This window comes from Acanthisitta chloris, unplaced genomic scaffold (assembly GCF_000695815.1).
Source record: "Acanthisitta chloris isolate BGI_N310 unplaced genomic scaffold, ASM69581v1 scaffold14353, whole genome shotgun sequence".
NCBI lineage: Eukaryota > Metazoa > Chordata > Aves > Passeriformes > Acanthisittidae > Acanthisitta > Acanthisitta chloris.
In genome coordinates this window covers 1-17,906 of record NW_008664402.1, presented here as the reverse complement: position 1 = coordinate 17,906, position 17,906 = coordinate 1, and the positions used below count along the sequence as shown (strand labels likewise).

The following is a 17,906-nucleotide window of genomic DNA, read 5'->3' as shown; positions in this document are numbered from 1 at the left end:
CTGAGGAGCTCAGAACTGGACACAATGCTCCTAGTGTGGCCTCCCCAGTGTGGAGTAGAGGGGAATGATCACCTTCATCAACCCTTTGGCATGCAGCCCAGGATATTGTCTTCTCTGCAGCACAGGCACACTGTTGGTCATGCTCAACTTGGTATTCATCAAGATCCTGAGGTCCTTTTCTGCAAAGCTTCTTTCCAGCTGGGTCACCCTCAGCATGCACAGTTGGACGAGGTTGTTCTGACCCAGCTGACATTCTCCTTGTTGGTCTTCATGAGGTTCCTGTCAGCCCATTTCTCCAGACTGTTTCTCCCAGACCAAACCCACACCTCAGACCATCTACCACGAACCTGCTGCTTGCAAGGCTTGCAACTTGCTATTTGGGCAATCCCCATGGAAACATTTCTGTGCACCATGTCATATACACATGGTGAGGTGAATGTACAGAGCAGGCCACAGTTGCTGTGTGCACTTCAGCAACTGTTCATACAGGCTCAGCAGCCTCAACGTCAGTCAAATGCTCAGACTGGGTAACAGTAGACTTTTTGCTTCAGGACCACCCACCATCATGCAGTCCTGCCAGAGTTACTGCTCTGACTGCAATTCCAGACCATGAATAGCTTGATAATAGTAAATTCAAACACAATATAAAAATATTAGGATAAATTGAAGATTAATAACATTTCTCTTCCTTTGTTGGAACAAAATCTCTGTGTGAAAAATAGCTTTCCAGCTGTGTAGAAATGAAACTTACTGCTTCACCTTTAACATTCTCTACGTTTTTACGCTGTTCACACTCTGAGCCTGTTTCTGCTCTATTTGAACTGAAAGTTTCTTGTAGTAAGTATTTGTCCACTACTTCCTCTCTCTGCAGTATGAAAATGCAGAGATGGAGAGGAAAACATGTTCTTGATTGATTCAATAATTACACACAATTAACTGTATTCCTTTGACTCCAGAAGTCCAACCACTTGGAATCATAGAGTCAAGGTTGGAGGAGACCTCTAAGATCATCAAGCCCAACTGTTAGCCTGCTGCTCTGCTGTAACCCCTAACCCTAAACCATAACCTCCAGTGCCAGATCCAGATGCCTCTTAAACACTTCTAGTGGTGGTGACTCCACCATCTCCCTGGATAACCTATTCCAGTGCCTGACCACCCTAACAGGGAAAAAACTTTTCCTAACATCTAATCTGAAGTTTATGACCATTCCCTCTAGTCCTCTCACTGCAGGCATGGCACAAAAGACCATCCCCCACCTCTCTCCACCCTCTTTCAGGTAGTTGTAGAGAGCAATGAGGTCACCTGCACACAATATTGGCTCATATTGAGCTGGCTGTCCACCAGCGCTCCCAAGTTCCTTTCTCATGAACAACACTCAAGCCACTCTTCCTCTAGCCTGTAGCACTGCATGGAGTTGTTGTGTCCCAAGTGCAGGACTCAGCGCTTTGCCTTATTGAACCTCATGCAGTTGTTCTCAGCTCACCAATCAAGTCGGTCAAGGTCTCTCTGCAGAGCTTTCCTACCCTCAGGCAGATTGACACTCCCACCCAACTTAGTATTGTCTGTAAATTTACTGAGGATGCTCTCAATCTCCATGTCCAGATCATCAGTGAAGATGTTAAATAGGACTGGCCCCAATACTGAGACCTGGGGAACACCACTAGTGACCAGCTGCCACTTGGATTTAGCTCCAGTAATCACAACTCTCTGGGCTCAGCTACCCAGCCAGTTTTTTACCCATCAGAGGGTTCACCCATCCAAGCCACAAGCAGCCAGTTTTTCTAGAAGTAAGCTGTGGGAGACAGTGTCAAATGCCTTACTGAAATTCAGATAAACCTCATCCATAGCCTTGCCTTTATCCACTTTGGCATACAAGGAGATCAGGTTGGTCAAGTAGGACTTCCTTTCATAAATCCATGTTGGTTGGACTTGATCCCCTGGTTGCCCTGCATGTGTCATGTGATGGCACTCAGGATGATCTCCTCCATGACCTTGCCCAGAACTGAGGTTAGGCTTGCAGGCTGTGGTTCACCAGATCCTCCTTCCAACCTTTCTTACAGATGGGTGTCACATTTGCTAATTTCCAGTCAGCTGGAACTTCTCCAGTTATCCAGCACTGCTGGTAGATGATTATAAGTGTTTTAGCAAGTTCTTTTCACAGTTCTCTCATTATCATGGGGTGGATCTCATCAGGGTCCATGGACTTGTGAGTGACCAGTTAGCATAGCAAGTCATTAACCATCTCCTCCTGTTTTACAGGGGCTTCTCTCATCTCCCCATCACCAACTTCCAGCTCTAGGAACTGGGTATTCTGAGGATTGCCAGTCTTGACATTAAAGACAGAAGCAAAGAAGACATTGAGTACCTCTGCCTTATCCTCATCCCCTGTCACTACGCTACCCACGGCATTTATCAGCTGATGGACACCTCCTTGACCCTCCTTTTGCTCCCAATGTATTTATAAAAACCTTTTTTGTTGTCCTTGACTTTAACAGCCAAATCAAGTTCCAGCTGGGCTTTGGCCCTCCTAATTTTCTCCCTGCATGACCTCTTGGGATGTTTATAGCCTTCCCAACTTTCCTTTGGGAACAATTGTCTCTTTTTTCCCCAAGCTTCAGCCTAAGTTCTCTGTTTGATCAAGCTGTTTAACTTGACATTTGGCCTATAAAACATGGCATGCAGCTAGTTCCTTACAACAGACAGAAGTAATGACACAGGTACACACTTTTGGTCTGGTGCAGTAATGGAGGTTTATTTTCACTGCTAGACTTACAAGTGTTGCAGTTTCATTTCACCCTCTTCTCACCCACTCATAGCACTGGGATGCAAAAGGAGAGGATGTCATTGGAAAAAATGTGTTTATATGTTTCTGCCAGTGAACAGCAGGCTTCATTTTCCTCATCCATCTGATACCAGACAATGGACATGCAGGGAATGGAAATGAAATCTGATGTTCAGAAGTGAAGGAAAATGGCTAGTTTGCCTTCAGAGATCTGAGGACAGCTGCTGTGACAAAGATTTTGTTCGCCCTTATAGGACAAATAGGGGAAAGACTAGGCCGGGGAGTATGTCCTAGGTCTCATCTGGTCATCAACAGCAGTAATCCAACAGATATGGACTGAGAATAGCTCTACTACTGAGAATAACTCACCCTTACGTGCAACAAACCTGTCCCTGTAAAATATCTTTGTGAGGGTATGGAAAAGACAAGTCATTGGTCTTGTGTGAAGCTTTGGTTTGGAGGACAATAATCAACTTGTACTGATAACAAGAATCGAATAGTTAATAGTCAAAGCAAAGAGTAGGATAGGGGATAGTCAGGTAGAGAGCACCTGAATAAACAAGAAGAGAAAGGTTGATTAATAAGGAATTGTCTTAGTTTATTAAGCATGAAAAGGGTAGAACTTAGGGCATTATTTTAGCTTAAGTAGCGTAAAACAAGGAAGAAAAACTAGATGCAGCTGGACTCATGACCTAGCAGTATGTGCCAAACTCAAAGGTCAAGCTGATGAAGACCATTGGCCTTCCTCCCGACGACCCCCAGACGACCACCAGAGACCATGGGACTAATGCGAAGTGGGAGGAGATGAAGGAGGAGATAATGATAATGATTTCCAAGAACTAATTGTAATAATGACCACCTATTCCTGAAAATAATGAATATGCATGAGTTCTTTAATGTATATAAACTGTGAAGTTTTTGTCTCTGGTTGCGCAAGTTTGGTGGAGCGATCCCCCTTGTGCCCAGCGCTGAATAAACAAATACCTGCTACCTCTGAGATACAAGTCTGGGGGTAGTTCTTTTTCAGCCTTTTCTTGGCATCAGTACCACTGATGAGATGACTATGAAATGAAAATGCATGTGGGATTTATTGAAGAGATTTCTCACAGATCCACGGAGCAGGAACTTCACAACTGGAGGCCCAAAATTGACCTTTCATCAGGACAGCACAGTGTTGCACAGGGCTATTAGACCAGATCCTGCAAGAGACATGGAAGAGAAGAGAGACTGAGAGAAAATCCTGGAAGTAAGAAAGAAAAAAGCATGAGATTTTGAAAGGCATAGCCCAGAGAAAGTGAAACCTTCAAAAGGCAGCTATTAGAAAATAAAATGTACACCGAAGAACCTATCTACCTGCCACAATCAAGTTATTTTGCCATTGCAGAACCCAAATTAGAACCAAACATAGACATGATGCCCTGCAGTGGCAATGATATCCACCAGAGAATGGCAGTGCTGAAAGTTTCATGGAAAGATGATCACCTCCAAGGAGTTGTAAACTGTAAGAATAGAAAGCTGGATTTAAGCAGGGAACTAAGCAAAGTGCTTAGAGTAATGACCTATTGACAATGAGATCTTGGGCAAGTTTCCTTGCTGGAGAGGCATTAGAAACTAACTCATTGTCTTAACTGCCAGAAAAAGGAAAGGGCCAGGCAAAGTCACTAGACCAAATCATAATGTTTTCCCTCATGAAAAATGCTAAGTTTTGGTCAAGTAAAGACTGAGATAAAATTAAGATTCTGACTTTGGCTGGCACCAGTGGAGCAGCAAAGGGCTGGGTCCTTGCACCCGGTGACAGCAGCACTTGACAAAACGAGTGCAAGGTGGCTCAACCCAGTAAAGCCATATGCCTTTCTGACTGAGCATCTATGTAGGTGGTGCAGGTAAATAAAATCCTTGGTCTGAGCAGCTGGAGGGAAGAAGAGAGTTAGATACTAACACAAGCCCTGCTTTTCATAGGTACATGCCTTTACAAGGTGCAAGGCAGTAAAAAGTAGACCCTGTTGAGCTTAGTGCAGTGTGACAGGAAGAAGAAAATCTGCCCAGGAAGAAAGCTCCTGAAATCTGTAGTAGGAACTATGGGTGTTGTGGAGCACCAGGCAATCTGAATTAGCGCTGTTGTTTTTAAAACAGAGTTAAACTCACGTGGTGTCATTGACTATAGAGCCATCTTCCCAAATCCATCCAGAGCTTGCGCTGTTCCTCAGTCCAATCCAGAAATTTTCCACTTGAATCCTCTTGAACAGGTCCTAGAAACGATGAATTACAAAGTGACTAATGAAAGCCAGCCTGAAAATGGAGGTAAGGATATGTAAAGAAAACAGAAAGCAAGATACATCCCCTCGCCTGACTGTTCTGTAAGTAGCTGTCAATACTGCTTCTCCACACCCTCTAATCAGGAAGATCAGGCCTGGAAATCATGCCTGGAATAAAAACAATGTGTATGCTCACAAGGAAGTAAGTGTGCTTTCAAGGTCCTGGGGAGGTTCTGTTTCTCAGGGCAATGTATGTGACCCAAGTGCACCCCAGGCTCCTGGAGTTTCCTACACAGAGCTTTATGTAGGAAAGTATGCTATTGGTATTAATATTAACACTCTACCATGTGGCTAGAAAGCTAATATAAAGTATTAACAAATAAAGGTAAAATCAGGTCGAGGAGGAAGTACAGATACATACATACTACATATGTACATACATACTGACAGAAACATGTAATAAACCCAGGGTCAAAGCTCTTGAAATCTTATACAGGCTTTCCTCCTACATGTTTTCAATATTCATTTCCTTTTGGCTAACCTTTAACTCCTGTTTATCATTAAAAGGTGAAGTCTGCAACAGAATCATACAGCCATCAAGGCTGGAAGAGACTTTTAAGATCAGCAAGTCTGACCATTAATCTGTCACTCCTCATGTAATAAACCCAGGGTCAAAGCTCTTGAAATCTTATACAGGCTTTCCTCCTACATGTTTTCAATATTCATTTCCTTTTGGCTAACCTTTAACTCCTGTTTATCATTAAAAGGTGAAGTCTGCAACAGAATCATACAGCCATCAAGGCTGGAAGAGACTTTTAAGATCAGCAAGTCTGACCATTAATCTGTCACTCCTCTGTAGCCCCTAAATCTTCCAGTGCAGTGCCAGAGCCAGGCACCTCTTAAACACTTCTAGGGATGGTGACTCCATCACCTCCCTGGGCAATCTGGTGCAGTGCCTGACCACCCTAACAGGGAAATAATTTCTCCTAACATCCAATCTGAATCTCCCTTGTCTCAGCTTGTGATAATTCCCTCTAGTCCTCTCACTGCAGGCATGGTAGAAGAGATCATCCCTCACCTCTCTACAACCTCCTCTCAGGTAGTTCTAGAAAGCAATGAGGCCAACCCTGACTCAGCCCTGAAGTAAATCTGCTGCAAGCCCCACCCCCCGAAAAAAAGAAGACAAAGTCAAGAGAGATAATTTTGTCATGTCCACATTTGCACTGAAATAAAACAACAGCAACCTTTCAGCGGTGTGGCTAGGCTCCTTCCTTATCGCCTATTGCCATGAACAAAGCTTCAGAGCAGACATCCTCACAGAGAAGCATTCACAGAGCTGGCTTGGTAAAGTCATGGGAATAGGAGCAGCTTGATGAATGCTTGAGTGTTGCTGGTGGTTTGGAGGTGACTGGGCTTCCCTGGCACAGGGAGATTGAACAGTCACAGCCTTTGCAGCATAAGGCATGGATAGCTAGGAAAGTCTTGGTTACATGACAAAGTCTGAGCAGGGATAATGGGTAATGCACTAGTAGCAGAGACAGCAGTAAGAAAGCAGCCAGAGCAGGAAGGCTTTCTTCATGCAGAGAAATGGGGAAGCTGGCTATTCCCCATGGAGCTGGAATTTGCTTAAACAAGGGTGAGAGCCTGGTACATACTCCCAGTTGAGCAAAGACCTGGCTTTGTAAGCCCCCACAGAATATCATACAATGCAACTTCTGTCCAGGGACTGGACACTGTCCACGTTCATTGGACCTGAGCTAATAAGCCCTGGCTTATGCAAAACCAAAAAAAGTGCTTCTGCTCTACTTAAGCAGATGTGCTTCAGCATCCCAGTAATCAGCAGTGCCCATTTCCTTAGTGACCACACATGCCCCTGCCACCAGGGAGCACCTGCAGTGGAACTCATGGTTCCTGGTTTCACCAGCACAGCTGAGGTATTTTGGCAGAGAGAGGAAGTAAGCACTGAAAGCAGACTGAGAAAGAAATATCCGTGCATTAATACAGGGAGTGGCATGGGTCATTGAGCAGGAAGAGCTACAGCAGCTGCAGGGAGGAGAAGCATCACTTTTGCAAAGGAAACATTTCTGAAGACTGGGGACATACTGGATTGCAGGCAATGAGTGCAGTGATTGCACAGCCATCTCTTGTAATCATATCAGCCTTATTGGGGATAGGAGGGGAGGTGGAGAGGAGCAGTGGAGAAGGCTGTCTCCTAACATCCTTCATAGGAGGATCCTGAATATCTGACAGTGACCCTCACTTCTTCCCTTTGTTTCTCTGCTTCTTGGGAACTTCTAAGGTGTATACTGAAACAGGAAGTGCAGTGTAACATCACAGTCATAAATCCCTCCTCTCCTTTAAAGCCAAAATATTGCTGGATGTCAGTCACTTAGGTATATGCAAGGAAATGGGAGATCCTCAAAGACTAAGAAAACCATTACCTTTTCCAAGGTATCACTGATCACCAGGAGATGAGCTCCCTGTGCCCTGCAGGATTCCCGGCTGGAATTCCAGTCCTTCTTCTCCTTGGAGAAGGAGTAGCAGCTCCCTCTGTAGGTCACCCACAGTTCAGGGCAGTGTGGGTGGGAATCACCTGTAAAGGAGCCCAAATAATAATTTTTCTCTACCATTAACCAACGGAAAGACACTTGCCAGTAAGGACCTAGTGAAAAGCAACTCTTCTGAATAGTTGCAGTGCAGAAAACAAGTCAGGATGAGCTTCTGAAAATAATGCATGAACACGGATCCTCTGTGCAATTTCCAAATCTTCTTACAATAGTCACATGCTTTCTGATGCTGGTGCAAACACACCCACACACACCCATCCACACCCACCCACTCACGTTTCCACTAAACGACTCACATACCATATAACTAAAATTGGCTTTCTGAAAGCAGATGATATTCTATGGGTATAGTGTGACCATGTCACACATCAGGATTTTAACCAGCACACAGTAGGCTCTTCCACATAGTCTAGAACCTTCTGTGTGCGTGCAAAATTGTTACAGACCTTACATATTGGTTTCTACAGTTTATCACTACAATTACAGTGGGCAGGTCTACAAAAACGCTACAATATGTTGCACTGTTCTTTGAACAGCACCTGAAATGGGCTGCCTGGGGTCTGCACAAGGAATATATTCTTCAAAATATTCTGGATAGGCAGCGGGTACATAAGGCTGGTAGAAACCTAGAATAGCTTCTGGTTTAACCCCATATAACGGAACTGTGCTTAGATGAGTCTCCAGTCCTTTGCTGTTGGTTGCTCATTCTAAACAACACTTTGTGCACTTACTCATCTTCCAAACCAAAGTAATCACTAGGGAGATGCCCACTATCCCAAAGACTGTAGCCAAGCCTGGCAAAACTGCTGACCGTGGACAGGAAACTGTAAAAGAGAAAAGAAACCATAGTGAACAGGAGCTACATGAAAACTGACAGTGGTTTTACATAGTTTGCTTGTGTTCTGAGCTATTTAGAGCATCCCTGTCTGTCTAGATTCTGCACATTGCTATCATCACAATCCCTGCCCAGCTTCCCTGGGGCCTCCCCATGCTCCTGCCCACCAGCCCAGGGTCCCATTTCAGCTGGGCCATCAGTCCTTGCCTGAGCTTTCCATGAGGTACCTGTCTACTGGTAAGCCACAGCTCTGACCTTGAGTGGCCACAGAGCCAGCTGGTCCAGCCCCTGTGGTGGCTGACCCCAGGAAGGGAAGCACCTGCTACAAGTCAGCTGGAGACTGCCAGGCACCATCTGGCACCTTGTGCTGGCAGAAGTCTCCCAACAAACGTGCTCCTGCCTGAGCATTGAAGCTCAGGGTGGAAACAGAGCTGCATTGCCACAGCCACCATTTTGCAGCTTAAATGCAAACAGAAACCTCAGCCTTTCCCCCAGCTCTCTCATCAATAGCAATGTTTAACCTAAGCATCCTGTTCACAGGCTGAGACACATGGTCATGTTACATCTTCTCACCATACCCCCTAGTCAGTTCTATGTTCTCATCTGCCTCTTCCATGGCAGGGTAGCAGGAGGCGAGGGCCAGCTTTGAAGACCTTGGGATGTTTGTCGCACCATATTTTCACCATCACCATCTGCTGTTCACTCGCTGTCAGTGGCAGAGGGTGAGTCCTTGGGGCAACCCCCACTGTAGCCCAGCATGGGTTTCTTTCAAAGGGCTGGTCAGGACTGACAAGTAGAGATCTGCTCATGCAGAGCACAATGTGCTAACCTCCAGACTACATGTTGCTTTCCCAGTGTCATGTCCTGGTGCTGTGTTTGACCCAAGAGGTTCTCATCTTCCATACACCATTCGAAATCCCAGCACTAAAACCTCAGGTTGAGAAGAGGGTGACACTTACTACCACAGATAAGCTCCAGGGAGGTTTGGTTTGCTTGTTTTATTAATCTCTGTATGACAGCTGCACAGCCAACAGGACCTTCTAAGAAGCACTAAATGTACAGCTAACTTACATACCACATTCTGCTCTTGAGATGCTCCAGAGCATTCTACACAAATCCAGTAGCAAAATCCCCAGTGGATCTCATGAAATCTGTGATGCTTCTCTCTTGCTCATGTCATGAGACCCAAAGAAACACATCTGTACTCCCAAAGAAGGCTAGTAGTCTAAGAAATCAGACGGAGAAAGAGGAAGGCTAGCTTTAGCCAAAGACACTACCACAGCAAGCACAGTAAAGCCTTGGTGGAAGAAGGGCTGTGTGCAGGATGTCATAGCAATACTGTAGAAAACACAGTAAAGACACAGGAGCTGCTTTTTACAGTAAAATTAGGTTCAATAACTAACTGCATTAAGAAATAACAGCAACAGCACCCCCAGAGACCAGACAAATACCGCTACATACATAGGATTGGAATTATGCTGGACTGGACTGCCGGACAAAGATTGTGGCACCACTTGTGAACTGGCAAAAAAAACCCTCAGAGCAACTGTGAGGGAAGCATAATGATGACAGGTATCAATTAAATGCATTGGATTACACAAATGCCATGTCAGGACTTGATGCTGAGACCAAACGCTTAGACACCATCAGCACGCACCTCTCAGAGTGGTGAGCTGGGAAACAGAGCAAGCAAAGCAGGTACTGACTGCCCTGAGCTGTTCCCAGGCATTCAGCTCACCACAGCTTTGCTGCTGCAATGAACACACACAGAGCTGAAACCTATCACGACCAACAACAAAAAGGCACTGTGGTATAATAATTTCAAAATGGGAAACTACAGGAAACGGAGGAAGTTTGTCACAGAGAAATTAAAAGAGATGGCTAAAAGAATAAAATATTTGTAAGCAGTAGGGGAGGTATTTTTAGGATCTCTCAGTGGAGGCTGGAAACAATTGCACATCATATATCAAGAATATTGTTGGAAAGACAAAGAAAGCCAGTGCTAAAACAGAAGGGGAAGGGACTTCACTTCAAAACAAGAACACATCCTTTGAATATTGGAAGCTTTGTCTAAATACAGAAAGTAGAGCAGATCAGTAAATTAAAAAAGATTAATTTATTTTGATCTTGAGTCATTTGCAGGCTCACCAGTGTCAAGGCCAGTCTCTCATTTATAGCAATATATTTAGACCTGCGGTTTTGGCTAGAAGTTTCTAAGGTAATGAGGGAGAGCATGAGGGAGCTTTATTGCAAGTGTCATCCTTCTGGTATAAAGATATTTTCTAAGGTAAAGGTTTTGTCATGTTTCCTGAAGCTTGTAGTATCTTCTAGCTGTCCCAATCATACTTAAAAAAATAGCAACATTTATTATTTTTGAAACTTTTCAGTTTCAAAATGCAGAAAGACTTTTCAGTTACAACCTACACCTCAGCTTCACACAATGAGGCAATAGCAGAACCGACAGACTCAGACTGGGTCTGGAACTTGAACTTGACTCTGCCTGCTCTCTATTCCTCTTGTAAGGTCACATTTGTGTCTCTGGTGATTTGGGCTTTGTTATCAAATTAAGCCTCAAGAGAAAGGAGTCAGCCTGAGGTTGAGGGGTAGGGTAGAGCTTCTTCTCTGCAGATTAGAATTGAAAACTAAGCAAAAAGGGATAAATATCTGTTGAAACATAACTTTTGATTCTGAGGTCACATTTCTGAGGATTTGCACTTCTGTTTTCCTTCTTCTCTTGCCTATCCAAAGAAGCTATCTCCTCCATTCTTCAGATCACTGCTCCTGATTTTAGGAAAAACTACTACCAGGCCAAGGTGACTGGGATGAGAGTCAGTGAAACAGTTAATCCTTAAATATCAGCACCAGGCACCCAAGCTGGTGCCTCCTGGCAATCATGGAGCAGTTCATTCTCTATTGTTTCAAACCAACTGCAGAAAAAAAGGGAATTACTTGATTCATCATAAAAGCAAAATCCCAGGACACTTCTACAACCAGAGAAGTGGGAGAGTCACTGCAGTTCTTAAAAATGAAAAAGCATGCCATTAGAAAATTTTGGAAGGGGAAAAAAAAAAAGCAAGCAAAGTGGAAAAATAATATTGCAGTGTTTGAGGTGAATTTAAGCCTCACTTGAACTACAGAGATCACTCTAGGAAAGTGGAAAAAATATTTCATAAATTGGGACTTTTACTCCCTACAAAAGGGAATTCCTACAGTTCACCCGTTTTGAAATTAGTTCAAGGGATTGTGTTTGATCCTCATCCCCCAGACTACATGTGAAGCTCTTGTAGAAGTGCATGAGAGAAGTACCTAGGATGAGTTGGTAACAGAGGAGGAAAATCTGAATGGAGCATCCAGAAATATTTCCATGTAGTTGTCTGAGGAACTGTGGAAGAGTCTACCCAAGGGAAGGGAAAAGTGGACATTTAATGTAAATATCCTATATTATAACCTTCTAGTGCACAAAACACTCCATTAGGTCTCTCAGACTCAGGTCTTCTAGGACAGTCTGAAGAATGTCAGAGTACCATCCCTGACAGTTCCCCTTAGCTCCTGCCTACCTCAATATGGGAGCAGCATGACTATCTAGGGCAAGGGTGAAAAATTTGAGAGGTAAGGCAGGGAGAAAATTGTGATCACTGAGGCTGAAGAAAACAGCACAAACAGCACAGCTGTGGACTGAAAAAAAATGGCCAGATGTCTCTAAACTTTACAGCAGCCCAGATACACAGCCCTGTTTGGGCAATCTCCAGTATGCGGAACAGCAAACATGAGGATTTCTGCTGCACTCCATCAGCGTTTGGGAGCTGGTAGATGGCTGCCAGACTAAAGGCACAATGAAAGAGGAGAAGGGGATTGGGAGAATGCAAAGTCAGAGAGGCAAAAAGTGAGAAACAGGAATGAGATGCATATAGAGATAAAATCAAAGAGTGTGAACGAAAAAAAGAGGTGAGGAAAAAAAGGAAAAGGGGAATACAAATGGTGGCAAAGTTAAGTAATATTTGTTAAAAACGGGCAGAGAAATACAACTAGAGGGTAAATTGTAAAATTGAGGGAGGTGCTTGACAGGTGAAGGATCCTGTTCTTGGCTATGGCACAGACCTGGTTATCTCTGTTACTACAAGCATACCACATAGACTAACACTGTCTTTCTTAAGTGACTGCTGGACTGACATTTTGGTAGTGCAACATATCTAAGACTCTCTGGAAACCAAACAGAAGGTAAAACCAGGGCAACTCTTCATTTTGGAGAAGACCACAAGAGCCAAAACCAGTTAGTTTGACCAGAGGACTTATCTATACATTTCTGATACTGCACCACAGGGGTGACATTACAGCAAGAATGTGCATTTGAATGGAGAAGAAATACCTGAGAGCACATCTCTCAAAATTGATGGATGCAGGGACAGAACTGCAAATAAAGATCTTCTAAAGAAAGGTACTCAAACTGAGCTCCTCAGGGACCCTTTGCATGCTGAAGAGAGATGAAAAAGAATCAAATGATATGTACAGAAAGTGTGTCCAAAGATCAGCTTCCTTATTTTAGGGTCTCTGACTTTAGCTCAAAGATGAGGGTACATAAAGGAATGTGGAGAGGAGGAATATTAAAAAGAATACTGCAAAAATCTCAAGATGGCATTGGGTAATCTCAACCTCCAACAGGATGGGAGTGAACACAAATGGCAAAGAATGAAGGGATGTCACTGTGTTTTCTGATGCAACAGAAGACATAATTTCTGATGAAAACACATGCAGTAGCAAGACTGCCTTCCACGCAGATGGAGTGTGAGTACCAGATAGGAACTTGGGGGTTTCTGTGCCGGCTTTGCTTCCATAGTGCATCAAGTGACCAGGCAGCAGTAACCACTACAAGTATATGCAATTATTCTGATCATAGAAATCTTGTATTCAGCAGTAAGAGACACCTTTCCTGTAACAGCTCTGAAAAAAGGTCAACCATTAGTGTTTCAGCCAATGCAACACAACTCATCTAAAGCACACAGACATTTCACAGAGTCATAGAATCATAGAATGGTTTGGGTTGGAAAGGACTTTAAGATCATCTAGTTCCAACCCCTCCACAACTTTGCATGAGGGAGACACAAAGAATGATTACCAATGCAAAATCTCACTCTTGTGAGGTGGTATTTCTCAACCAAGCAGCCAGAGAAATTGCTCGGTGTGACATTTACAAGGCCTGATCATGGGGAATGGAGAGGAAATAAGGAAAGAGAAAATTTAAGAAAAGCACCAAGTAAATCTTCCTGATAGTAAAACACCCTGCAGAACTGTCTCAGGGCAAAAGCTGAAAATTTGCTCTCTGGGAGGTATGTAAAACTAGAACACAGAAAAACTGAAAAAATGTATCACAAAAGAATCCTGCATCCAACGGGAGAGAAGCTGGATGATCTCATGTGTCTTCTCTGTCTCTGATCTCTGACTAGCATATGCCTTTAATTTATCTGTATTCACACCTTGCCTGCCCTTCAAATAACTATTACTGACAATCTCTTATTGCTGACAAGCAGACAACTTTCCAGCTGTAGTGGAGAAAAGGATACCTGGGTTGAATGCCCAGGAGTAGACACTGAAAGGGGTCTGATGGAGAGAGGGAAGGGAACAATGCTGGGTCTCTAATCTTTTACCACATTAAAGTATTTGCAGCAACTTTAGAACCAAAGCAACAGCACTGTAAGCTGGCACTCAGAATCAGTGGCCAGATCAGAGTGTTTTTGTTAGATCTTGCTTTCATTCAAAATAAAATCTTTTGTTGACCCACCTCATCCAGCTTCCTTACCTCTTTCTTCCCGTGCAGCCTTAGCCCTCAGTGGAGGAGTCATAGATAATTTGACAGAATCACATTCTATTTCCTCACTCTCTTCAGCAGCAGCAGCAGTTTCTGATTCATTTCCCTCCATGCCAAAGCAAAGAGTGCACACAATGAGATGTTGTGATCAGGCTGTTGAATGACAGGGTTTAACGCCTGTGAAACAGGAAACCTGGGGTTATATTCAGAAGACAAGAAATGTGAAGTTACAACCTCAATCTCCAGTTACTCAAGATAACCAAATATACAACAAAATGGAGAGCAGTGGAACTCTCTCTCTACAGCTACCTGGAAGGGGGTTGTAGAGGTGAGAGATGGTCTCTTCTGCCAAGCCCACAGTGAGAGGGCTAGAGGGAATGGCTATAAGTTGAGGCAGGGGAGATTCAGGGTAGATATTAGAAAATATTTTTCCCTGTTAGGGTGGTCAGGCACTGAAATAGGTTCCCCAGGGAGGTGGCGGAGTCACCATCCCTGGAAAGTGTTTAAAAGGCATCTGGATGTGGTGCTGGAAGACATGATTTAGGGTTTCAGGGTTACAGTAGAGTGACAGGTTAACGGTTGGATTTGATGATCTAAAAGGTCTCTTCCAGCCTTGATGATTCTATGATTCTATGAAATGCAGTAGCTTCCATATCCTCACCTGATGAAGGATGTTGTAAGAATAGCTGCTGGTGGAAGAGGTGACTAATCACAAAGTTGATGGGTACTCTAATTGTTGCCAATGCAAGAGGCTGCGGTTGCACTGACTCAGTAATTGGGAGGATTTGTGTTGCTCTGAGAAGTGGCTCCCTCTTAGGGCAGAAGCAGGTGGATAGTGAGACCACAAGGTTAAGAAGTTTAATAGTAAGAGTACAAGGTGAAAAGTGGGATAAGCAATGGTTATGGTAATGTGGCAGCCCAACTGCTGTCAAAAGGGAAGTAGAGATGGACAGCATGGGTTTGAGAGAAAGCCTTGTGAAGTTTGGAGACTTCTACTGGGAATTCTATCTACACCTAGTGTGAATGTGCTTGAGACACAACTGAGAGCTGGCATCCCTTAAGACCCTCTCAGTGAACATCTCAACAGCATCAGTACAAGAGAGACATGGAAATACTGAAGAGACTCTACCAAAGGGCCACAAACATGATGAAGGGACTGGAGCATCTCTCTTATGAAGAAAGGCTGAGAGATCTGGGACTGTTTGGCCTGGAGGAGACATCCTGGGGAGGATCTATCCAATTAATGTATATAAGTACCTGAAGGAAAGGTACAAGGTTAAACTCTTTTCAGTGGTGCCCAGTGACAGGACAAGAGGCCATGGGCACAACCTGAAAGACAGATGTCCCCTCTGAGCATCAGAAACCACTTTTTTACTGTGAGGGTGATTTAACACTGACAGAAGTTGGCCAGAGAGGTTGTGGTGCTCCTTCTGTGGAGAGTCATCTGGACACTGTCTGGGGCAACTGGTTGTAGATGGCCTGGTTTGAGGAGGGGGCAGAAGCAGATGAGCCTGAGAGGTCCCTTCCCAACTCAATCATTTTGTGACTCTGTGGTCAGCAATAACAGTAAAGGATACTTTTTTTTTTTAATGAAGCACTGAAGATTGACCATTGATGAGAATAGTTCCATGCACTGGGGGAGGTTTAGATAGGATATAGGGAAAAATTTCTTCACCAGAAGGGTTATCAGGCACCGGGACAGGCTGTACAGGGAAGTGGTTGAGTCACCAGCCCTAAACGTATTTTAAAAACTTGCAGATGTGGTGCATAGCGACATAATTTAGGGGTGGGCTTGGCAGTGCTGGGTTAACAGTTGGACTTGATGATCTTAGAGGGCTTTTCCAACCTAAACAATTCTGTGATTCTGTGGTGGGGAGAAACGTCTTAGTTACATAGTTAGCTGATTTTTTATTTAATCCGTATTCTGATCCTTTCCCTTTTGTGCTCAGAATGGGGATTTTTTTCAGGCTCGGGGTGTACATCTTCAACACAGTACAGTACACTCAATTTAAAAGAATTGTTTGGGCATTCTCAGCAAAGGACTTCAGACTACTGTTACCCCCAAAAGGCACAATTGTTACCCCTTCTGGTGACATGCTTTAAATTTGAGAAAAGATTGCATGGGAGGAAGCTTAATTTGATTCAGAGTGTGGTGGCCAATTTGTTACAATGTACATGTCTGGGAATGTATGGATTCAATATTTCTGCCAATTTCTCCATCAAACACTTGCTTCTGAGGGTGGAATACTGCACCCACAAGATTCCTTCCAATCCTGGGTAGGGCCTGTAGACAGCAAGACAGAGAGTCTGTGCTTGAAAGAAAGGGGAAGGCAGAAGGCTGCAAAGGAAGACAAGAGGAGAAAAGTCTCTCTTGAATGCTTTGAATGAACAACAGAAAAGTCTAAAGAGCCCTCAAACCCAGAGAAGGAGAATTTGCTATACTCAGAGAGTTTAGCTGGGAATATAATCTGTGTGTCTGAAAAGAAACCAACAAGATTCAGACACAGCTTAAGTACCCAGGCCAAGGGGCAAAAGTACTGCAGGCTGCCTGCAGGGCCAGAGTGATCATAAAGACAGCATTATTTGTGAAGAACTGGAGAAGCGAAGGCTGGTGGAAAAGAATCAAGAGCTCTGTTTTCATGTGATTTACCATTTTTTTCTCAAGTATCAGCAATAAGTTGAGTTCTTAGTTTGAATAGGAAGTAGAGAGGGGGAGGTATGCAGGCAACACACCATCAGTAGATCTGACTTATGGCAGCTGTGCCATACTCCCAGTATAGCATTGCAGCAGGATGAAAGCAGTTTTCCAGGAGCCAATATTGCTCTTTCCCCAGTTCTTCACAACTGAAGCAGCATACTGTGAGAAAACCTCCCAGATTTCTCTCCAAGTGGCTTCTCTAGCACATTGGTAAATTTACTAAATCTGGTATTTATTTCTTAACTAAAAGATGCAAAAGCCTTGAACTCTGGCAAAGAACACCTGTCCTTTTGGATAACACACACCTGGACTCTCTTACCATCACAGTGGGAGCATAACTTAAGGAGAGAAATGCACATTGGATAGGCCACTCTCGAATCATTTATACCTTTACTAATCACACCCGACACTGTGCACTACAAACTGGAATTCCTCTAGAGGGGCAAAACTTGCAGGAGCTTGGGAAGACACCTTTATTCCAAAGTATAACAAAACAGTACATTGGGTGAGGATGAAACCAGAAGGATTAATGCCACGAAGCAGCTTTGTGAACAATAGCTTCCCTTGCTCGTTTAACAGAAGTCACTCTAGAGGCACCTGCTGGGGATGGCAAAGCCCAAGGACTCTGACGGACTTGTACCGCCTTCTGCAGCGGGAGCGATGGGAGCAGAGACGCCGGGAAGCTTTTCGCTTTGCTGATAGCGTCACCCGCCTGCAGGTGTTCCGAATTTGTACGCGGGACAGAGGGGAAAGCGCGACTTCAAGGCGGGAACAGTCACAAAGCACTTGGATAAGGTGATGCCCAGCCGGGAGCGCGACGGGGGGGGTAGAGCGGGGGGACGGGATGGTGCGGGCCGTGTTTCCCGGCCAGCGGGCGCTGTACAGCGGCTCTCAGGTAAGAGGGCTCATCCTTTCCTCTGGCGCCCGCCGCTCATTGGGACGAAAGGAGGGGAGGGCGGACCGTGT

At 44.3% G+C, this 17,906-nt stretch overlaps 1 protein-coding gene across 1 annotated transcript; it reads right to left on the bottom strand.

Annotated features, from left to right (window-relative positions):
* Window positions 1–3,869: 3,869 nt before the first annotated feature.
* On the bottom strand, window positions 3,870–14,354 carry LOC103799050 (killer cell lectin-like receptor subfamily G member 1). The gene is made up of 5 exons (XM_009071342.1): window positions 14,234–14,354; window positions 8,336–8,428; window positions 7,479–7,630; window positions 4,928–5,031; window positions 3,870–3,981 (listed from the first exon to the last, which is right to left on the bottom strand). Exons 1-5 carry the CDS (start codon window positions 14,352–14,354, stop codon window positions 3,870–3,872), a joined length of 582 nt encoding a protein of 193 aa, XP_009069590.1.
* Between the last annotated feature and the right edge of the window lie 3,552 nt (window positions 14,355–17,906).

Bases quoted from the DNA above. Each gene is read 5' to 3' on its own strand.
- LOC103799050 (XM_009071342.1), bottom strand. From the start codon at position 14,354: ATGGAGGGAAATGAATCAGAAACTGCTGCTGCTGCTGAAGAGAGTGAG. The intron at 7,631-8,335 runs GTAAGTGCACAA...GCTCCTTTACAG, and splicing joins TACTTTGGTTTGGAAGATGA to GTGATTCCCACCCACACTGC. The intron at 5,032-7,478 runs GTAATGGTTTTC...CATCGTTTCTAG, and splicing joins TCAGTGATACCTTGGAAAAG to GACCTGTTCAAGAGGATTCA.